Below are 24,616 nucleotides of genomic sequence, written 5' to 3'. Positions count from 1 at the left end.
AATATGAAGGTAAGTTTACCGGTATGGCATACGCATCAAGCATCATAACTCATCACCTCCATCTGCACAAGTAATTTTATTATTGATATAGGAATTAAGATATTGATATTGATGTTGATAGGCTTATTGGTATTGATATTGATATTGATAATAATAATATGATATTGATATTGATATTGATATTAATACTGATATTGATAGGCCTATATGGTATTGATATTGACATTGGCATTGAAATTGATATTGATTAGGCCATAATATTGATATAATTGATGCATATTGGTATTGAAGTTGGTTATGTTAATAGTATTGGTGCTGATACTGATATTGATAGTGATATGATAATGACATTACAAATAGTAATAAAAAATGAAAAAAAAATATTAACTGATAATTGACTGAATAATAATCATAATGCATGTTAGCAGATTTTTATTCGTTTTATGAGAAAATTAATGTTTTAATTTTCTTTTAAACCCATCTATTTTGCAAAGGAAAGACAAAACTCCTATTTAGATCTGGGACAATACAGTGTTCTTGAATTCAAAAATTGAATGTATACCTATGTTTTTTTTTATGGTGTTTTGTCATGGTCACAATAATGATGCCTTTTAAAGTAAAATTATGACTGCCAAAGTGAATTTGCACGACGCCCTCAATGCGTGTACTACTGCGCGTGCGTTGAATGCATGCACGAATACGGCGAGGAGACGAAATCGGATAGATTGTTACTTTATAAAGGTTTTAAATGCTGTATTGGTTGAAATTTGCAGCTAGAAAGCCAGTGATATGTCTAGGGGATACAATAAATCTCGGCCATTTAGTGTGACTGCATCTCGAGATGGCGGCAGAAGTTTTTATCGTAAGTTTGTCGTCTTGCCGTCCTAGCTTGCTAGGCCACAAATCCTATATAACTAGGGCTAGGACTAGCTAGGCTAGGGCCAAAGGCCAGGAGGCGTAGCCTAGGGCCAGGCTACTAACCTGGAAGTGGATATATTTACGTGACTGTCGTAAATAGATCAGTAAACGATACACTTACGAAAAATATATAACGTATGCGCAGTCATACTTAAATAGACTTGCATTATCGGTCATCATGTACGTCGTAAATTTATCGATTCTGGTTAAAGTTAAATGTGAGTTCAACTTTCAGCACTCAAAATTATTATTATTTGTATAATAATATATACAAATTGATTAAATTATTGATTTAGAATATTTACTAAGATTAGTGTTTGCAAAATTGATATAAATTAAAAGAGACTAGCAGATTATAAAATAAAATTGTTATAAAAACCTTAAACTACAATAAATTACCAATCAAAATATAAAAAATTCATAACATCTCAAACCCAGTTAAATAGAAAAATGTAAATTTCTTTTAAATAAATGTTGTACTTGAATTCACAGAACATGATGACAGACAGGGAGGTGGTCGAATGCCAGAAGGACATTGGAGGGGAGGAGGTCCCCCAAGAGGAGGTGGAGGGTCAAGAGGAGAACCTAGCAGAGGTGGAAGAGGAAGGGGCTTCTACAATGACAATTATCATGGAGGAAACGATTACTATAGAGGCCAATCGAGTGCTGGAAAGTTCCGTAGCTCCCGTCGTCGTGGCTCTAGAGGCTCATTCTCGCGAGGAAGCTATGGCCCAAGGAACAGTGCTCCTCGTGGCCATGACAGAGGTTATGGAGGTGGCGGTGCAGCACCCCATCCAAGGTCAGAAGATGAGGACGTTGTGATGAAAGAAGATGGCAGAAACCCACCGCCAGAGAGGCATAGACAGTAAGTGGCTTCTGATGATATTTACTTTTAATGGTAAATGTAATATTTTTTTATAAATTGGAGACCATTATTGATAAATACCATGAAAAACTTGGTCACAGAAATGGTCTTTTAATAGACCAACTTAGTCACCAGAGATGATGTCATGACGATTTCATATATTGGGTACAAAAACATTTAACATTCCCAACAGTGTATGTATATGTACATTAGGCAGAATTGATAGTTGTGTATCTTCTACTGTAAGCAGAATTTATAGTGGTGTATCGTCTAAAATGTTATAAAAATATTGCCAACAAGTCATTTGTTGCAATTTCTGTATAAAATATTTACAGTATTTGGACAAACTTTTAATTGATTTAGAGTAGAATAAGATATGTTTCTTTTGGCTACGATGACCATTGAGTCAGAAGAATGTTGTTTGTGTGACTCCGTCTAGTCTAGGGCTAGATCCGTCTTCACACAACAAAGCTATGCAAACATGTTCAAGCTTTCCATCTGTTTCTTTCACTCCATTTTGAATCTAATGAGTCAAAATTACTGGATTTTAGGAACATCCATCAATGCTTTTCGGTAAGTTAACCTACGATAAAAAATGTACAAATAAGCAAGTTTGGGGAGTTTAAAACTGTCGACATTTATTCAAGCGGAGGCTTATTATTGTGCGAAAAACTGTGTGAATTTTTTTTTTGCAAGTATTTGGGGGCGTACTGAGTATTTGGTACGAACAGGTTTTATTATGGATTTTATGGTATTCACTGGTATTTATGCAAATTATTTAGTTAATTAAAAGAAACTAAACAGGATAATTATAAACCACAAAATAACATTAGATGTATTCAAAGAGGCCTCAACAGAGGTGCTACATGTAGTTTGGTAGTGCTACATGTAGTTTGGTAGTGCTGCATGTTACTTTGATTAGTTAAATCAAGGTGTATGCTACTGTACAGTTCACCGTTCAATTCAAGACTCCTCTAATTTGAGACCATTTTTTCAAAGAATTAAATAAGAATCTTCAATTTTTTACACAAAGCTATGGTAACCCTCTAATCCCAGGCCATCCTACTTTTTCATGTCCCAAAGTAAGTCTCAAATTAGAGGGCAAACTATACTACAGATGCAGATGCTTTATTTTTCATTCTTTGCTTTAAATCCATTCCATTCCATTGCTTTTTTTACGACATAGTAGTGACTTTAATCCACTATTATTGTTTGTTTACTACTTAATAACTGTTGAAACAGTTTTGCTAAGCCTGTCTTCAACCCCTAGATGCAGTCCAAAAATTAAACTGAGAGTATCAATAAATGCTACAGTATTAACAAAACCTCTATTACTGGTCTTTTAGTCTCAAGAAAGTGTCGTCTTAATAGGGATGTCCCGAAGATAAGGTTGCCCATACTGTTAAAAGATACATTCTGTAATTTGTTTCCTTCATTTTATGGCCAAAATGTGTCCTTTTAATAGGGGTGTCTCCTTAATAGGGTTGACCCCTTAGCAGGGTTGTCCCCTTAATATTGTTGTCCCAAAGGAGGGGTTCTACTGTACTTGCTCTGTACTGTATATTTATGTGCTGGATGACTATAACATATTTTAAATCTTTTTAAATCACCATATTTATCCGAATAAATGGCCCGCTTTGAATAAATGCCTCATTTGGAATAAACACCACATTTGAATAAACACCCTGATGCATTTATTCTTTCTTGAATAAACATCTCCCCTAAATGATTGTGAAACAAATCTAATGAAAAGCAACATCATTTTCAACACATTCTATTAATGTTGTACTCCAGTAATGCATTTTTCTAAGCTACAGTACTAGGAAGTCTATATTATCACACAATAACACATTTTGACGGTATTCCTAATTATGTGTTATAGTTCCACATTTACAGGGATATTAAGGGGCGTTTATTGGAGTATATATGTATCCAATTAATGCACCAAAATAAATGAACACTCCCTTGAATAAACTCCTCCCTCAAAAACCCTCTTAACAATAAACGCCCCAGAGCGTTTTTTCAAATAATTATGGTACTTGAAAAATAAATGTTCCTCCTCTCTTTCATCAGCAACCCTTACGGCAGCAGTAAAAGGCAGAGACATGGCAGAGCTTCATCAAAGAATCAGAAAAGAAATGCCCATTATTCGTGGGTTGAAGTTAAGGTACAGTACTTTACACATTTAAAGTATAAAATTGCTTGGAATTAGATCACAATATGTATTAATGCTTGTGGTACACCATGTAGATAGTTCTGAAAAGAACTGTTGTTGTTGGTTGAGAATATCTCTGCAAAGGAGAATGATAACTGCGGAAATCCCGAAACAGTGAAATATTTATGTTTTGGTTGGTGAGACATGCTGGTGATTGGTTGAAAACTAAACAAAAGCTAAGACTGTGTAAAAAGGCTTTACAAAAGCCAAAATCCACAATCTGTGCAAAATGAGTGGGGCGTGGCTAGAAAGCCTATACTGTGGCATTGTTCTGCAAGCATTAATATATATTATTACGTCACCATGCAAACCTTCAAACAATATTTTAGATCATAATAATGAACACATTATCTACTAAAAGAAGGCGTTCATTTCATGAGACTCTTTTTATACCTTGTTTAGTGAACCCTCCGACCGCCTATAATGTTGGGAAATTTCATGTACACACTCAGCTCCCCTGAAATCTCCAAAAATCAGATATATTTTTTCCAATTATAATATATAAATTTAAAGCATTTATCAATCTCAATACTAAGCTGTTTACACTCATCAATAACATTTTATTTTCTACTCTGTCTAGATGCTTTTGGCAAAATCATTCTTGCTCTGTTTTTTGCTCTCCACTGGCGATCTTAAATAAATGAGTTTGCTAAACAAGGTATTAAAAAAGTCTGTTACGTGGCAGCTACAGTAGCTCTGGTTTCTTGAAATTACAAATTGTTGACGATTTAATTATTAGTATTGTATTATTTAATTATATTATTTTTATTATTTTTATTATTTTTATTATTTTAATTATTATTATTTTAATTATTATTATTATTTTATTATTATTATTATTATTTTATTATTATAATTATTTTAATTATTTTTATTATTTTAATTATTTTATTATTATTTAATTATTATTATTATTATTATTATTTTATTATTATTATTATTATTATTATTATTATTTTATTATTATAATTATTTTTATTATTTTTATTATTTTTATTATTTTATTATTATTTAATTATTATTATTGTATGCCAAAAGCTGGCTGCCGTGTTGTGTTTTCACAACCAAAGATATTTGTTGTTTTATTGTTAATTTATATAATCATTTTTTATTTAGATTCCTCATGGAAAGAAGGTTGAGAAAGAGTGGCTGATAAAGGCCATTCAAGAAGAATGTTCAATACCATTTGTTCCTGTGGATGTAAGTTAAAACAGTCTTGACCATGGCCATAATACCATCATAATACTCACCCTAAACAAATTCAAAATGCTTATACATTTTCAGAATTCAAAATATTTAAAGATTTTGTACTGGACAAAATTGTACAGCGGGGAGGCTGTGCTTTTACTGCGTAGCGTAAAAGGAGTGATTCTAGTTTCTATTTTAGAAACAGACATGAACCATGAACCCTACCAGTACCAGGGATATAGTAAGTCAAGTTATGTCTTTTTTTGTGTTAAATTTGTTTGTGTTGTTTTCTTCAGTTTCATTACAGTGGTGAATCTGCAATTTTCTACGTTGATGACCTCGCTCTAGGAGCTCCACTCAGTGAAGCATCTCGCAAAATAATAGCACCCAGTGGATACAAGGTAAGCTTTCTAACATTGGAGCCTGGGAAAGATTTGAAAATGCAGGGTTCGAAATAACGCTGGTCCGCCAGCCAATGGCTAGTAAAATGCATGGCGGACCTGCTAATTATCCCAATAACAAGTCCGCATGACCAGTTAAAATTTCAATGAAAGTCTGACGAAATACCTAAAGTTTTACTAATTCACCTCTTATCGATGTCTTTACAAAATATTTCACACAGATAATGTCAACAAGATCGCTATTTTCTGTTTATTGTCATGTTAATGTCAGCTACTATACGAACAGCCTTTGGGCTCAGTCATTCTAAGGCGAACAGCGAGCTAGGCCATGGAGGAATCCATGGCTAGATGGCTAGACGTACAGAGGGAAATCACCTTCTCCGCATGTTACAGCAACAAGGAGAAGTTGATTTCCGTCTGTGTGAGCACCGTGAAGTTAAAACATCCATGTCATATATCCATCCCACCATGCACCACGTGGGACAACAAGTTAATAAACAATGCAACGATTTCCGGACGAAATACTGTGAATGAACCATTCGTGCAGAGCATAGTCCCAATAGCGTTGTCATGGAGATTATCTATTAATTAAAATGACACACTCAGTAAAACGTTAGATAAAGTGATAGTTACGCCTTCCGTTGTTTTAATAAAGTGCATTATCACCTTATGAATACTTAAAAATCGATTGTAATCAACCTGATGAAAAAGGAACTCAAAGCAATTGTTTCTATGACGGCTCTTTTTCAGTAGACGTTTAATTCGGATTTGGTATGTCATTAGATTCATATGTCAGTCTACATGTAAATTACACTCACAATCCCCAAAAACCTGTCTCTTATACACATCTAGATGTGTATAAGAGACAGCTTACATCCTTTTCGTTTTTTCGGTTTTTTATGTCATCCGGATATTGATCGTAGTCGACGGGCTTCCCAATTAGCATTCTCACCTTCTGTACAGTAAGTCCAATATTGCGGCTCGACAATACGTCATTGATATTCAGTGGGCTAGCTTTATGGCTTGCTTTAAATCACCTTTAACATGAAACATGAAAATATACGTAAAATGACCGGAACAAAACAGAACACCATCCAAAGTACGTATTACTGTCTCTTATACACATCTAGATGTGTATAAGAGACAGGTACAAATGAATACCTATACCTGTTAAGATGAGTTCCGGGTAAGCACACGGTCGCTTCTGTCTCTTATACACATCTAGATGTGTATAAGAGACAGCCCCCATATCAGGAATCAATATTTAGGTAATGCAGCGAAATTAGTTGACACTTGAATTACCCTATTAAATTTAGTATACTTGTACATATTTAAATAGGCCTACAGCAAATGCTTTTAGCTATTTTAAGCTATGCCTGTATTATATATTATAGGCTATTTCCATACAAAATTTTGTCACCAAACTATTCGATTTATAGACATTTTGAAGGATCTTCATTACACATCGACCACTTAGCCGATGATTGGATTTATAGACATTTTGATTCATTCCTGATGATGACATAATTAATGTCGAAATATTGAATCCTAACACGATGGCGTGTATTTTAATACTTGGAGTATGTATTATACTTTCTTAGACATTTTGAAGTCAGCAAATAAATTCATCAAGGAATATTGGGATATGACATTTATATTTAAATTTGAACAAATATTTTCACTAACAAAACATTTCTTTTGCGAAATACTGACTGATTTGAGTAAATTGCGTAGGAAAACATGAACTTACCGATCTACGTTATCTTGATTTGCAGTATAACTAATGCAATTCTTGTTAGGATCTTCATTACACATCGACCACTTAGCTGATGCTTGGGTACCGAGGTTGAACGAGTCCGTGTCGCCCTCTTGACAACTCTATACGACAGAAAATAAGGGTTTTTTTTCAATTCAATTCAATTCTTTATTCCACAAATGTCAAAATTAAATAAATATTTTACATATCACTTATTTTATGATATGTTGAAAAGGGTATCCCACCACAAGCATTGTTTTACATGTGTGATCCTTAAAAGCTAAACTAAACATAAAAAAGAAAATAAAGAAAAAAAAAACTAAACAATGATAAATGAGTTGGTTTTTCTAACGTTTATAATATTGTTTTTAAATGAGAGTTTATTAATTCAGTCCGCACACTGTCTCTTATACACATCTTCACTCTGCATTATGAAATTGCCCACATGCATTTTTCTAAGCTACTAGGAAGTCTCTATTATCACATAATAACACATTTTGGCGGTATTCCTAATTACCTGTATAGGTTCCACATTTACAGGGAAATTAAGGGGCGTTTATTGGAGTATATATGTATCCAATTAATGCACCAAAATAAATGAACACTCCCTTGAATAAACTCCTCCCTCAAAAACCCTCTTAACAATAAACGCCCCAGAGCGTTTTTTCAAATAATTATGGTACTTGAAAAATAAATGTTCCTCCTCTCTTTCATCAGCAACCCTTACGGCAGCAGTAAAAGGCAGAGACATGGCAGAGCTTCATCAAAGAATCAGAAAAGAAATGCCCATTATTCGTGGGTTGAAGTTAAGGTACAGTACTTTACACATTTAAAGTATAAAATTGCTTGGAATTAGATCATAATATGTATTAATGCTTGTGGTACACAATGTAGATAGTTCTGAAAAGAACTGTTGTTGTTGGTTGAGAATATCTCTGCAAAGGAGAATGATAACTGCGGAAATCCCGAAACAGTGAAATATTTATGTTTTGGTTGGTGAGACATGCTTGTGATTGGTTGAAAACTAAACAAAAGCTAAGACTGTGTGAAAAGGCTAATACAAAAGCCAAAATCCACAGTCTGTGCAAAATGAGTAGGGCATGGCTAGAAAGCCAATACTGTGGCATTGTTCTGCAAGCATTAATATATATTATTACGTCACCATGCAAGCCTTCAAACAATATTTTAGATCATAATAATGACACATTATCTACTAAAAGAAGGCGTTCATTTCGTGAGACTCTTTTTATACCTTGTTTAGTGAACCCTCCGACCACCTATAATGTTGGGAAATTTCAGGTACACTCTCAGCTCCCCTGAAATCTCCAAAAATCAGATATATTTTTTTCAATTATAATATATAAATTTAAAGCATTTATCAATCTCAGTACTAAAGCTGTTTACATTCATCAATAACATTTTATTTTTATTTTCTACTCTGTCTAGATGCCTTTGGCAAAATAATTCTTGCTCTGTTTTTTGCTCTCCACTGACTATCTTAAATAAATGAGTTTGCTAAACAAGGTATTAAAAAAGTCTGTTGCGTGGCGGCCACAGTAACTCTGGTTTTTTGAAATTACAAATTGTTGACGATTTAATTATTAGTATTGCATGCCAAAAGCTGGCTGCCGTGTTGTGTTTTCTTAAATTTCACAACCAAAGATACTTGTTGTTTTATTGTTAATTTATATAATCATTTTTTATTTAGATTCCTCATGGAAAGAAGGTTGAGAAAGAGTGGCTGATAAAGGCCATTCAAGAAGAATGTTCAATACCATTTGTTCCTGTGGATGTAAGTTAAAACAGTCTTCACCATGGCCATAATACCATCATAATACTCACCCGAAACAAATTCAAAATGCTTATACATTTTCAGAATTCAAAATATTTAAACATTTTTTACTGGACAAATTTGTACAGCGGGGAGGCTGTGCTTTTACTGCGTAGCGTAAAAGGAGTGATTCTAGTTTCTATTTTAGAAACAGACATGAACCATGAACCCTACCAGTACCAGGGATATAGTAAGTCTAGTTATGTCTTTTTTTGTGTTAAATTTGTTTGTGTTGTTTTCTTCAGTTTCATTACAGTGGTGAATCTGCAATTTTCTACGTTGATGACCTCACTCTAGGAGCTCCACTCAGTGAAGCATCTCGCAAAATAATAGCACCCAGTGGATACAAGGTAAGCTTTCCAACATTGGAGCTAGGGAAAGCTTTGAAAATGTTATACAAAATGGTCTTAATTACTTAATGAAAATGTTATACAAAATGGTCTTAATTACTTAGTGAAAATGTTATACAAAATGTTCTTAATTACTTAGTGAAAATGTTATACAAAATGGTCTTAATATACTTAGTGAAAATGTTATACAAAATGGTCTTAATATACTTAGTGAAAATGTTATACAAAATGGTCTTAATTACTTAGTGAAAATGTTATACAAAATGTTCTTAATTACTTAGTGAAAATGTTATACAAAATGGTCTTAATTACTTAGTGAAAATGTTATACAAAATGGTCTTAATTACTTAGTGAAAATGTTATACAAAATGGTCTTAAATACTTAGTGAAAATGTTATACAAAATGGTCTTAATTACTTAGTGAAAATGTTATACAAAATGGTCTTAATTACTTAGTGAAAATGTTATACAAAATGGTCTTAATTACTTAGCACCAGGACTCTGAGGGGAAAAATTTCCCCCTTTTGGATAGGCATGGACCCCTATCCAAAAAACGGCATTTATATTCTACTCTCTAATATTGTGGTCTAAAAGCACAATTTTGGGCCATACTACACCATAAAATCTCTCCCCATGAACCCTACCATGGACTTTTCTTCCTGGACATTGAACAAAGCTCTAGTTGGCCCTTTGGTTCTGACCCCCTTGTCAGACCCCATCAGCAAATATTTGAAGCCACCACTGCTCTTATTACATATGTTTTAATAACTAATTAATGTTGTACAAAACGAAAAATTACATTTATCAACTTATATTTTATTAATTTTATGTCTTGTCATTTTAGGTGTTAATCCTAACACGAAACTGCGATCCACCAGCGGGGGCTACACTGAATGCAGAGAGGCTAGAGATTCTAAAGACTGCTATGAGTAACCGATACGATCCAGTGACAAAGTCACTGAATTTAAGTGACATTTACAATGACAAAGGTACAATAATTATAACATGTTTTTAAAATGTATTATTTCATGAGATTTACAGAGTGCATATATCCATTTCAGAACTGCTGCAAAATTTCATTATTACCTCTAATTTATTTTTCATTTCATCTTATATTATGTTTTATTATTTAAAAAGGGTGGCCCTTGCAGCTAAGAAGCTGGCTCTAAGGGGCCATCCATTACTGAAGATTTATGTCATATATTTAAAAAATATATCCCAGCAGACTGTAAAATCTTGATTTTTGTTTGAATAGATTTACAGGGGAAGAATATGTATGTTGAGCTCCACAAAAACTATTACATGCAGGCTGTGATTAAGATTATCAGTGAGAACATACCTGAGGTAAGCAAAGTTGACATTTTAATAATGTTGCGAAGGTTCTTTATTAATTCAGTCCGCACAAGGCCCATATCCCCCAAATTGACAATGTCCACATATAGTAAAAAGTGTACTAAATATATAATTTGTTATTGTCTGTAATAAAACTTACAAGGGAATTTTTAAACTTTACGTTTTAATCAGTAAGCTTTTGGAACCCCTTCAACGCCTTACAATAAACAAAGCTGCAATCAAACCGGCTTTTTCCCTTGACCCCATCAGTCTACAGCTTAACAACATGTTCTTGATTTGTTGGAGACAAAACCACCAGATGTGAGTCAATTATAACAAGAAGTCTTTTTTTTATGTATTAATTCCATTATAACTTTGCAACATGGTTCATTCGTATGAATCACAGGAGCTACACAGTTGGTTTAATTGTAGCTTCCTTTAGCAAATAATCGCGTATAATGAATTCTAGTTGCTGTTATTAATTGACTGGAACAATTGTAGCAGGATCACCGATGAGGAGGTTAAAAGCATGATCTCCCCCCCCCCCCATTTGTGCTCCTGGGTGAAGGGAGGCAAATATAAGTAAAGTGTCCTGCCCAAAGACACAAGCGCTGCGACGCGAGCATCGCTCTTGAACTCCCGATCTCATGATCTGAAGTCCAACACCTTACACACTGCGCCTCATCCGCCCACATGGTAGCCAATTGCTAAAAATGTTTGTATTACACAATATGATTATATCTACTACAAGAGAAACATTTTACATCAAGAACTGAATTGACCAAACAGAGAGCTTCATCGTTGTACTTGACCAATCAGGAGGCTGTGCAGTTGTAACTCAACCAATCAGCAATAAATGATAAGCTTTTGAAATTTGCTGTTACAGATCCAGTCATTGATTGTCAGCAAATGTTTCTTGTACACCCTGAGTAGTTTTGAAAGTTTGCCAGAGAAGATTCCAAATCTAAAAGTGATTGATCTGACAAAGAATACGGTAAAAAGGAAATTTATTTATATGAAAATAATAAATACCAATCATTGTTCCGTTAAGAATGTTGGTCCTGCATCAATACAAAAGATGCGTAGGTTTCAAATTTAAAGGAAGTGCAGGGGATTGTATCTATCCAGGAGTCCCATGTTGTGGAAGTCATATTCCTGGAGAGTCTGTCGTGTAAAACACACATGTACAAACTTATTGCGTACTATAAAACCAAAGAGGTAAGCCCTAATTGTGAAAGTGTGCAGCTTCCCATATTAATCAGCTTTGAAACTGTTAAAGGTTGATAAATTTTTAATTAAAGTCAGGCTCCGGAGGGAAAATTTGTTTTGATATGTTGTACAACTAATTTTTCTAAGACACAAAAAGCATATTTAGACAAAAAAAAAGTAGGGAACGGTTAATGAGATACAAATTTTTGAATATTTTAGAACTGGGGGAAAAGGAGCATAACCACCCCTTTATCAACCTTTTTCAACCCCAGTTTTTAAATGTTAAAACCTCTATCTCAACTGTTCCAGATTTTTTCGTTAAATATGCTTTTTGAGCCTTAAAAAAATTAGTTTTACAACATTTTTCCTCCGCAGCCTGATTTAATTTTTTAGCTTTTTTATAGTTTGTTTAAATGTATATATTTTTCTGTCTTTAGCTTAAGCATATGAAGGATTTACAAGTCCTGAAGGGACTGAAGTTGGAGGAGCTGAAGTTGGATGGAAATTCACTTTGTAACTATTACAAAGACAAGACAGACTATGTCAGGTAATCCAATGTATCACCCTTTCTCTAAAATGGTTTATTCCTAAGCTGATGTAATCTGGTGGTATTTTGATTCCTGTGGATTATTCCATTTGCTCCAAAGGGATGGACTCACATTTAGGTTTAAATTGAAGGGCAATTTGATTAGTTTCATTCGAATGTAAAAGTAATGTTGATGGTTTTATTAGCTTTTTCCCTGATCTTTTTTCTCAGACGTAAATTAAAAGATACCAACATTCTGCCAATATACTTAAAGGCTTCCAAAGTCACATTTAATTTACTACAATTTAACATTTATTTAATTTATTAAAAGCATTTTCTCTTGTCATACTTTTACATTTGCTTTGTTTTGTTGTCTTTTCAAGTTGTCACAAGTTTCTGCATTTATTTGCACAATGTGATAATTAATGTGCAGGACTTACTTAAATTCTTGCCAAAAAGAAGAATATTTGCTTGGTATATTTTAAGGAAAAAAAATGAGGAAATTTCTGATACCTACTCCAAGTTGATGTTCGAGGCCTTGAAGTATAATTTCCTAATAAAGTTAAGGATGAGAAAGCGTCATATCCAAACCAGAGGACGAGAAATGGCTGTAATTGTAATCTACATTACATCTCAGTGATGGTCGGTCTGCTGTTAAAATACAGCTTTGGCCGTAAAACAACTTGATGTTTGACTGAGAATGAGCACATGACTCTGACCATGAACATGGCACACTTTGACCGTGCACCATGACACGGCGTGTGCAGTCTTGACCGTGTGCCTTCGAAGCCAATGACGGGTATGACCTCCAACTGTGGAAGGTAACCTAAGGCAGGCTCAGGCCATGGCAATGATAACAACTTACAATGCTGGTCAGTAATATATAATATGATATATATATATATATATATATTTATATATATATGATTTATATAGCACACATACATATCAACTTAAGGAAATGCTAACAGCACTTAAAATGAAGGAAGATACCAGTACGAGAAGAAAATATAAATAAACTTATGAAATATCCTGAAATATATGGGAAAAAAATGGCTAAAAAATCAGAGAAAACCAGCATATCCTCTTGGTTTACCAGTCCTCTGATTCCCTGTAAGTGGGAGGTCTCAAGCTTCAATCCTCCCTAAAGTTAAAATTATGCTGGTATGTGACTAACCTAATCTATTCAAGCAGATGAAAAAACATAAGATTCACCATCTGGTGAATTTTTAGCACTATTCAGATTTTACTGAATGTATCAGCAGAACAGTACTCTGTTAACTACCAATATAAACAATCTAGTTTACAAAGAATTATCTAATACACCAAATGTCAATTTTAGTATAGAAAAGTAATTTCCATATTAAAGAGAATGGAATTTTGACAACAATTTCCTGGAACCAGTACTTAAAGACACAAACATAGTAAACAAGAGAATGGCAAACGACAAGATATTCTTTTAATCTCAAAATTTTCTCAAAATTAATACGAAAAGCATATTTTTTGTAACTCGGCATATATAAATACATTAGTTACATCAACAAAGTTTTTGAGTAGAAACAAACAAATTTAAAGTATATTGGCAAACCGTTGGTTTCATTAAAATGCATATTGTTCATGAATGCTATTTTCAGCAACAGTGGAGTTTCAGTTTTTTTGAATACCAAAACCTCTAGTACTGAGATTCTGTGCTGGGTGTTCAAAAGAAGCCACTACAAACACAACTTTCTTTTTAATTCTGACTCATGACTACCAACATCCCATTAAAAATTGATGAGATAATGGGAGTTGGTACTTCATAGCCTAAATCAATGCATAGTGTCAGTGAGGAACCTCAGTGCATGGCCTGAGTATGTCACTTCAGTGCTTAGCCTCGGTGCGAGCCTATTTTGTAACCTCCGTGCACAGCCATACCCTGGTCAGTCAATTTTTAGAGGCATCTGCCACTATAGATTTTCAAGGGAAATGATATGTTCGCCAAACTCACTATAAATCCTAGCTTACACTTTTTCATTGTATACCGTCAGCGAAATTTGTTAACACCGCATCTCTTGATGTAAGTATGTTATTGGTAAGTAGTTGTTAAAGAGTATTACCACCTTTAAGATAACAATAAAGAATGCTTTAAAATCTAATCTGTTGTATCTTTTCAGCAACTATTAATAAGTTATATTGAATCATTTTAATTTCTAATGTTAAACTGATTCTCAGCATAGCGTTAACTGTTGTTGTCTCACCCTTTAAATGAGATGTGCTTTGGTTAATCTCTATTAATGTTAAAGGAGTAGAGAATAATAACCTTTCGTCAAATCTTATTCTCTTTTTTATGCTGTTCACTTGTACTTAATGCATGTCTTTGTTTTCTATGCAAACCTTTCATTTCCTTCCAGTGACATTCGACAGATGTTCCCTACAGTTTTGAGACTGGTAAGTCTGCCAAAAAAATGTTATGACCTATTTTTTCTTTTAAGCCAGCATTCTCCCAATATCGGTTTAGCCATCAGTGTTATCATTAAGAATTATCAGCTGACCAATAAAAATTGTGTTGGTAAAAAAATTACTACTGATAGACTGATGTGAAGAAGAGGGAGGTAGTTACCAAACAATGGAGGGGGGAGTAGAATTCACTACTTCACCTCAAACCATATGTACCCCAAAGATATTAAACAGCAGACTGTCCATCTACATTGGCCATATCGATGTGTGCGGTAGTAGATAAAATGTATACAGGGGTGCGGTAGTAGATTTTGGGTAGTACATCTTTTCAATTTGGCATGTGTAGGAAAGTAGTCAAATCTACCGTTCCCCTCACCAGGTGTAATTGAACAATTAAATATTATTACCTAATTAACATTTATGAGGTATTGTAATATCTTCTTTTTTTTCTTATGAAATTATGATGTAATGTTCACTTGTAAATGAAATATTTTACAATCGTTGTAATTATTTTCTGCTATTATAGGATGGAGTAGAACTCCCACCTCCTATTGCTTTTGAATTGGATGAGTCAACGGCCTTACCGCCAGTCAAAGGGAGTTTTTTCGTTAACGAGGAAGTTAAAGCAATTGTTGTCCCCTTCGTAGAGAAGTAAGTTTTTCAAATAAAATTTTTACTCATATTCACACTGAATACAGATATATCACTGCCTAATATGTAGATTTCTAATACTTTTATCTTAATATGTATTTTGGTAGAATTGTTTAAGTGATACAAGGTAACCTTTCGGGAATGTCAACCAAATTTAACAATCGACTAATCAGAACAGGGGCCAGTGATTGGTGAAGGAATGTGTGTGTATTTAACAAGCACACGTGTTGTTCCGACAAACGCAGATTTTTGTGTATGCAAAAAAATAACACTGTCGTTTTATGGGACCTTAGCAACGGTATCCAAGGAGTGAGGCTTAGCAGGAAGGTCCATTGAACCCCCCTTTTGTTTCAGTGTCTCTTTTATTAGTGAATTCCATTAAAAAAGTGTTTCAAACTGTACACTAACGTAGTGCTTTTGTGGATGATAAATACTGTCTACTCACCATACCTGATCAGAATTTTAAGGGGTGGGGGAGGGGGAAAGTACCAGTCAATGCCCTGTGACTGGAGAGTGAAGGTTAGAAGTGTTTCTTTACCTGTTGTGGGGTCCAGGGGTGATGCCCTTGGCAGTTCCAAAGTTTCAGACATTTTAATCTCAATTACAATTACATTCATTTCAATTACACTCAGATAGATTTTTTTTTACTTTTTCTGGTGAGAGTTGTACATGTTGTATATATTTTGTGTTTTCAGGTTCTTCACTGTGTTTGATTCAGGGAATCGACAAGTGTTAGTAGATGCCTATCATGAACAGGTATTTAAACATTTCAATTAATTAGTTGATACTGTAATTTCAATTAAATATTTAATTTGGAAAAGATTTCCATACAACAATATGTCGTCGACAGCACAGTGATAGCACTTTTTATTGACTATGCAAAGTGGAAGTTATTTCGCCCGCTTTTTGCATGAGTTGGTATATGTTCAAAGGTACCCCCACTCGAGTGGGTGAGTGTATTCGTCGCTGACAGCCAAAGTGTTAAGATGTTTATGCAAGGAATCTGTGTATAAAATTTCCCCTATATACTAATTTGTTATTATTTTAATTTAAAATAAAATACTAATAATATTATTTGACTTTTCCTTTAGGCGAAATCCTTTTTACTTGCTTGGTAGTTAGTTTACTAATATCAAAAAACAAAACGGTTGTAATCTAGCAGAATGGAGAGCACCTTTTTTTTTCTCAATGCGCACTACTTACAGTCAATCACTATGGCTACGCAAATGTTTCCACATTGAAGCTAATGTATTGTTAATTTTAAAGATATTTAATTAAACGGTTTATTGCACAACTGCTGTGTTGAAGCGTATAAAAGTTGTCAAGTTGTTGCTAACAAAAAAAAAATGTTGCTAACAAAAAAAAAAATGTTAATAATAAGATAATATGCCCACGTGCGATCCAGAGGCAGGGAACACATTGGTTTGTCGTGTCAAAGGGATCTGCTGCCGAAATGGTCTCCTAAATAAGACCACCATGGTCAAACACAGAAAAAATATATAACAGTTTCAACTTTTGGTTTGGTCACAGTTTAACGTATTCACTTTGATGCAATCATACATCATCATCATGCCTATATTTAGGCCCATTTGTGAATAAAATAAATAAAAAATATATAAATGAATTCGTGTAAAAAAAATATATGGACAAATCACAGGTATTCGTCAAATAAAACTTGATAATACGGACAATATAAATGACTTGTCATATTGAGTATTAAGCGTCTAGTGGTCGTTTTACTCTCATTTCTATTTACTTGTGTATATAATTTGTTTTTCTATAGGCAACATTCTCACTCAGTGTTCCTAATAATAGTTCCAGAAGTAATAAGACCAACTTAGGAAACTTTGCCAAGTACAGTCGAAATTTATTCAAAGTCAAAGATTCAGGTAGGTGTGAATCCATATTCTTTTAAAATACCATATTCAGTAAACACCCTGCAGCAGTTATTAGGGAGGTTTCGCGATCAAACGCGTACTGTTTTTGTGACATATTTTAAAGAAAGAGTGCTATACAGCCAGAGTATGTCTTAACCTTCAGCAAGATACCAGTATCTCTACCCACAAGCATCTGAATTACCTATAATAAATTACTCAAGCGTGTATGTTACTTAATTTGAGGAACATGAGAAAAATCGTGTGAAGGTAAGATGAGTTTTTAGCATATTTGCCTTGGCTTTGAGGTAGATAAAGTAAAGTAAATACATTTACCCAGGGCCCAGTAAATAAATAAAGAATTATTGTTATTGTTTTGAGGAGGCATCATTTTGTTGAAGCATAAAGAAATTTTGAAGCAGTTGATCAAATTTGATCAAGTATTTGCTTTTTCTTGTGTAGGTCAGCGTTTTAAACTACTTAAGCAGGGCAACGTGACAGTGACTGCATTCCTTAAAGACCTACCTGGAACCCAGCATGACATGAGGTCATTCATTGTTGATGTTTCCCTAGCTCAGGTAAGAAGTTAACACTGTTTATGTAGACCATCCTTGTGTATGTTGTCTAATCTAGATAGTAGGCCTAGCTAGAGTACATCATCTTTAGCCTAGGCCCATAATTTATGGGGGTTTACAGTAGGGCTTATGTCTACCACCTCACATTATTCTGAGCTAGCATGTGGTGCCATCTCAAATAAAGCTTAAATATATTATTGCACAAGCAAGGAGATACCATTCCAGTGGAGCCTACACATTAATATACTAAAAAATGAGTGTTTGTTTATGCATTGGGATGGAATATTTCATGAGGTAAAAATTAGATGTTCTATTCATCAAGGTATACTCAAGTTGAATAGAACATCCAGTCTTTCAACTCATGAATATGTATGAGAAGAAACATTCATTATTTGTTTTATACAAACCTACTATTTAGGCTACTGTTGCGTTATTTCAAAAGACTTTTGGACATGATTAATAAGATATTAAACTGTTTTATGTATATAATGAAAAACAAATTTAGATTTCTAGGCCATTTTTTTTAGCTCGCATATTGTATATTGCTCATCTACTCAATACTGGGCTGTGCAACAACGTAGAAATTTAGCCACAACAAAAATGGATAATTGTACCTGCATCAGCCACTTTGCTAGAAGCGATGTCTACTGGAACACGTCTGCGACAGCGTGTTGTTAATGACCCGGGTATACCAGTCGCAGGGCCTATCCTAGTTCTCTTGTGTTCATTTAAGAATGTTTTCGTTTTGAAAGCTGATAAGGTCCATTAAAAAACAATTATTAGTTTATCACCCTCGCACGAATGGCTTCTATGGTATTTAAAAAAATATATTTTAAATAAATAAAAAATTTTAAAAAAAAATTATTCTTTTTTTTTTTTATTAAATAGTTAGTATATTATATTGTTTGTATTATCTCAGTCATGTTTTACATTGAATATCAGTGCACCAGCAGACAACCCAATGGTTATATTTGGATTTAGCAAAATAAAACAAATTAAAGAAAAGCCTCCCTCCCTCATCACTTTTCCAGCCTAGATAGAGTGATAAACTCATAATATTTTCATAGGACTAAGTACTATTAAATAACTGTGGTATAATCACTTTAATTAAATGACATGACATCTATTCAAGAATCAAAGTATTAGAATATATGTATAGGTGTTGCATAAAGTGGCATATTTTCGTAAGTTAAGCCTACTGTCTAGTGAACTCAATACAGCACAGCATAGACCTTTTACACATTGAATATTGCTACATTTCTATCTTAAAAGAATGATTTTTTTTTAAGTCTGTCATATTTACCTTGTTTAATTTACACAGGGAACTTTGCTTCTGTTCACCGTTGATGGCGTATTCAAAGAGATTGATAGCCGCAACAACAACCCACAAATCATAGCCTTTAGTCGGAGTTTCTTTACGCATTTCGACAACAGGTAGGCAGTTACTGTTTAAAACTCTTTGTTTTATATGACCAATAGCCACTTGGTAATTATATTCATTATGATGTATTTTTCAAGATTGAATTTGCCACAGGCATTCATGTTCTAGCAATATGACACCAGCCTTGACAAGGAGAGGTTGGAGGTTTGGGTTTTTCAAGTAGCATGGAAAAGGGCTATATGCTACATATGATCATAACATCTTATATATTTGAGCACATCATTTACCTATTAGTAATGAAATACCATAACACTCTATTTATACAAATAATAATTCTAATGATTTGAAAACCATTTTTTCCTTTTTTTGTGATCGTTGTTTAGGTTGTTGATTCTAAATGATGAACTGTGTTTGAAATACCCAACAGAAAAACAGATAAAGGTAAAGATAACTCTTACATACATGTACAGGAATATTCCCACCTTCAGCATCACCACCCACTACTTAGGAGTCTTGAAATGAGAAGGGGGCTGATGATGGGGAACTCGATGATTAAGTATGTGGATACTATCTCAAAAATAATGTGATATGAAGTGATTTCTAACTACAAAAGCTAAATTTTTGGTTTGAACATTTCCAGGTGTGCCGTGGTGCAGGGAAAGAGACTAACCAGGCATGCCAAACACATCAGCTGTATACTTACAGTCTCATAGTCAAATTTTTGAAGATAATATATTTATCTATATTTTTTTAAGGTGCTTTCCCATCATCTGCACCTACCGCTGCTCATAGCCTGTAATAAATACCCACACATGTAACTAACTCCCAATCAAAGTCTGAAAATTTTTTTTAAATCTTTACCGGCCGTTTTGTTCAGGTTGCTTTCTCATCATCTATACCAACCCCCCTGCATATTTTGAAAATATACACTATATACCTGCACCTTTTCATGGTCTTTAAAGATTATGTTCACTGTTACTTTTTTTTCAGGCTGCTTTTCCTTCAGCTGCACCTACCCCTTCTCATAGTCCAGTACTTGAAAGTTCATCAGGCCCATCAGACCATGAAAAGATGTCAATAGTTTCACAATTCTCAAAGGACTCTGGAATGAATCTAAAGTATTCCAAAATGTAGGTCAACGAATACAAAGAATATAAAAACAAAGTTAGATTATTGATTTCATTTTATTGATTAGGCTAAACTTTTTTTATACCTTGCTTTGAGAACTTATTTTTATATAGATTTCAGAAGAGAGCAGAAAAAAAATAAACGCAACAATTTTCCTTTCTTATTTAGCAAAATAATCTTGCCAAAAGCATCTAGACTGAGGAGAAAATAAAAATAAAGTTTTATTAATGAATAAAAAAATTGCAAGTGTGCAAGGTAAAAAACTAAGGGATGTTCTTTTTTGCTTTCACTGGAGATCCTATTACATGATCGTAAAGAATATGATGTGAACAGAGTACAGTAATGGGATTGGTAAATGTTTTAAATTTATATAATTAAAAAAAGATGGTGGTGGTGAAGGATGTAATCAAATATAAATTATTTTGTTGTGGCTGCAAGTGTGCTAACTGGCAAAAAAAATAAAAATTTATTTTTATTTATATTCACCATTAGCGGCAGTTGGTAGGTTAGCTAAACAAGGTACAAGGAAGTTCTGGCTTTTCCTGTCTCATACATTTTTTATGACTTCAGTCAGTGTAATATTTCATCTTTTTAATGTGTTTGTTTTTTTTGGTTTTTTTTCAATCAGGTGTCTTGAGCAAAATGAGTGGGATTACCAGAAAGCCGCAAAAATGTTTTCAGAGATGAAGGTAATAATGTTAATAAATCATGAATTATGATGATATTGGTAGTACTATAATACTAATAATACTAATATTTCCCACTACTGCATAATAATTGAAATTGGTTTGTGTTTTTTTTTTTTTGCAGGCTCAAGGCAGTATAACTAAAGAAATGATGATGATGTGAAGACTAATGAGATATTTATAAAAAAAAAAAATTAGACAACCACACTGTCTAAATATTTTATATGTATATCTCAAGTATATGAATAGCCATATACAGAATAGATTTTGGTTTTTTTTTTTATCATGCCCTCTAACCATAAATTTTACTGTAAAATATGTTCATGTAAATTATCTGAGATGATCCTGGAAGAAATTTTAACTGAATTGTTTAAGAATGCCCTCATCCAGGATGATAGAGTTTTCAAGGTTATATTAATTAGACTTTGAATAGAGTGATGCAGTATATTGCTTACATATTCAAGTCTAATTCAACATTAAGTCAAACTGCGTATGCTCTGTATTAGATCTATATATGCTGTCGTTGCTTATTTTAGCTTGAGTTGCAAGGAATATGTTGCAAGCTCAGTGAAGTATTTCAAGTTTGCCTGTGGAAATAGGATGTGTATAGCCTTTTAGTACAGCTGTGCATGATTTAGTCAAAGGTCTTGTCCAAACTTTTATGGGACAAAATGACATTCTTTTTCTTTTAAGTTTAGTGTAAATTCCTTCTATTTTTGTCATTGTAAAAAAACATTAATTTTTTATGAGCCCATGCTTGGGTTTGAAAATGGCATTGTTAGAAATGTTTGGTTATATAAACAGTACTGTAAACTGAATAAGCGCCACTCTCGAATAAGTGCCGCACCAAATATGATTTTTTTCTTAAGCGACGCAGTGCTTGTTCAAGGACATATATTAGGAAGTGTGTGAAACGCTTTCAGAAACAGGGTTTTAAATACAATTTACACAGTATTTTCATGAAGAAAAGGGTGTGTCAGTCATTTTGAAATAAAATCAATGAAAATCATGTTAATTCTTGAAAAATCAGAGAAAACATAGATTTTTGGTATTCAGTCAATTGAATTTAATATATCCATACACTACTAAGAATCAATGTTTTCCCTGATTTTTAAAGAATTGTTATTTTCATGATAAAAAATATTTTCGTGGGTGGGGGGATTGTCATGTCCAATTTTGGATAGGTGGGTGGGGGTTTGGGAGGCTTGAGCATCCCTTTTCTGCCAGTGTCATCACTGTGGGGTTTTTTTGGGGGTTTTTTTTGGGGTGGGGGGTGTCTATTCTGTGATTACCATGCAGTTTAAAATCCAATTTGTTTTATCATTATTTTTTTATTTTGTTGTTATTGGTTCCTCCTTTATTTTATCTCTATGGCTCCATAATATTTGTTCAAACACTGATGTTTTACAATGAAAAAAAGTCAATCATATCCAGTCAGAGTAAAAAGAATTTAGGATGTTGACATTTTCAATAGAAATCGTAGACAGGTGTAAATGCTGGGCATTATTTTATTGGATTACCACTTATTTTTATAGTTATGTAATAAGGAAGTGTTATACTAGTTCAAACTTGATGTTTGTGAGTAAGAAATTTAGTTTCTCAGGAAACTATTAAGATTCAGTTTTGTTTTAATTACAATGCAAACAAGTTGTTGATAATTCTCTCTTAGGGAAGACACTTTTTATACCTTGTTTCGTAGTGCGGGTGCGCTAATTGGCCAAAATTAAAATTTTCTTTTTATTTTAAATCATTTTTGGCATGTGGTGTGTTTGCTAAACAAGGTTTAAAAAAGTCTTGCCTGACAAAAAATATGAACTTATACAGAAATTCTATGGACATTCCTCGTAACAAGCTTTCCTTAAATTGGCTGGTAATCAATTTCTGGATTTTTAAAAATGAAATGAGTTATTTAATATTTCAATTGAATTTTTCAGTGTTTTTTAAATTTTTATTTTTGATAACACAACAATAAAAACTTCCAAGTAAAGGATTAAACAAGTACAGCATCTTTTATGAAATCGTCGCTCACAAAACAAAAAAGCTTGTCAAAATAAGCGTGTATTGGTTGTCAAACAATTTTGTATTCCTTACTACACAAAAAATCTGTAATGACAACAGGGTGTACTGTATTTTAACACGCTTTCTTTGTTTTCACAAACTAACAGTTTCAACTTGGCACTTATTCGGAACACAGTTATTGAAAATTGGTAAAATGCAAACCCTTTAAACTTGTTTATATAACACATTCAACAAGTATCCTCCCCTGGCATGAATGCTTAGGCTAGACTATTTTTTATACCTCGTTTAGCGAACACCGCCTGCCAATAATGATGATTCCGAATAAAAATACAATTTTATTTTTGGTCAATTAGCGCCCCGGCCACCATATAAAAATGAAAAACCTTCCTTTGACGATCTTTAAAAAAACAAAACAAACAAGGTATAAAAAAAGTCCTGCCTTAAATGTTTAAATGGTACCATGAACTGTGAAAAATAAGCTGTTCATTGCAAAGTGTGCGCTTTACCAAATTTAATTAGATTTCCATATATTTTTCGGAATCGTAAATTAACTTGCTTGTTAATGACCTTGTCCAGAATGAGAAAAAAAAGTAATTTGCCGCAAGTATACTTAATGACTTTGCTGATCTAACTGCAATTATTTCGGTACATACAGTATTTAAGAGTAGCGCTTACTGTGTATCAGGGGTGGGCATACAAATCGGTCAGAGGGCCAAAGTGAATTGTTGATTTAACAATCCAAATTTTTTATACTTCCAAAACTTTCATGAACTGCTGTTGTACCACATAATTCTTGGATTTAATGTTAATTTTTGTAGATGATCGGTGTTTCTAGTCAAAAGATTGTTTGCGGGTTGCTCACACGGTTTTAATTCGCATTCGCAGGCTGCAAAAATTCCCAGCTAACCTGTGCTATATATAAAAAAGGGATTATTAGCAAGAAGTCAGATAGGCCAAAAATACATGGTATTGTTTTAGCATAATTTGTATTAATTGCTGCCGAATACGTGCTAAATTGAAGCATTCACCAATTTTATAAGTGCTGCGAAGTTCATTGCAACATTTACTCTGTTATTATTAATAATATTTATATTATTACTGTATTGTTTTTATATCATATATTACACCACATAGATAGTTATGAAAAGAACTGTTGTTTTCATAACTATATATGGTGTACCACAAACATTAATGTATTATTACCTTTATCAAACCTTTAAACAATATTTGTATTATTTTTATTATATAAATTTGTTGTAACTGGAAAAAATGTTT

General features: G+C 33.3%; 1 protein-coding gene across 1 annotated transcript; it reads left to right on the top strand.

Annotated features, from left to right (window-relative positions):
• Nucleotides 1-676: 676 nt before the first annotated feature.
• LOC117121843 (nuclear RNA export factor 1-like) lies at nucleotides 677-23,922 on the top strand. The gene is made up of 19 exons (XM_033267228.1): nucleotides 677-862; nucleotides 1,411-1,783; nucleotides 3,857-3,950; nucleotides 5,115-5,198; nucleotides 5,483-5,587; nucleotides 10,369-10,513; nucleotides 10,780-10,868; nucleotides 11,743-11,850; nucleotides 12,503-12,612; nucleotides 14,982-15,018; nucleotides 15,554-15,678; nucleotides 16,374-16,434; nucleotides 17,462-17,567; nucleotides 18,015-18,130; nucleotides 19,449-19,561; nucleotides 19,892-19,949; nucleotides 20,499-20,638; nucleotides 21,265-21,325; nucleotides 21,447-23,922. The coding sequence occupies exons 1-19, from the start codon at nucleotides 790-792 to the stop codon at nucleotides 21,483-21,485; spliced, it is 2,037 nt and encodes a 678-aa protein (XP_033123119.1). The 5' UTR covers nucleotides 677-789; the 3' UTR covers nucleotides 21,486-23,922.
• Nucleotides 23,923-24,616: the final 694 nt, after the last annotated feature.

This window comes from Anneissia japonica, unplaced genomic scaffold (genome assembly GCF_011630105.1).
Source record: "Anneissia japonica isolate Jap-2015-1 unplaced genomic scaffold, ASM1163010v1 scaffold1208_len1460985_cov181, whole genome shotgun sequence".
In the NCBI taxonomy this organism is placed as follows: Eukaryota; Metazoa; Echinodermata; class Crinoidea; order Comatulida; family Comatulidae; genus Anneissia; species Anneissia japonica.
Note: the sequence above shows the minus strand (reverse complement) of the source record. Positions and strands in the feature narration are given on the sequence as shown.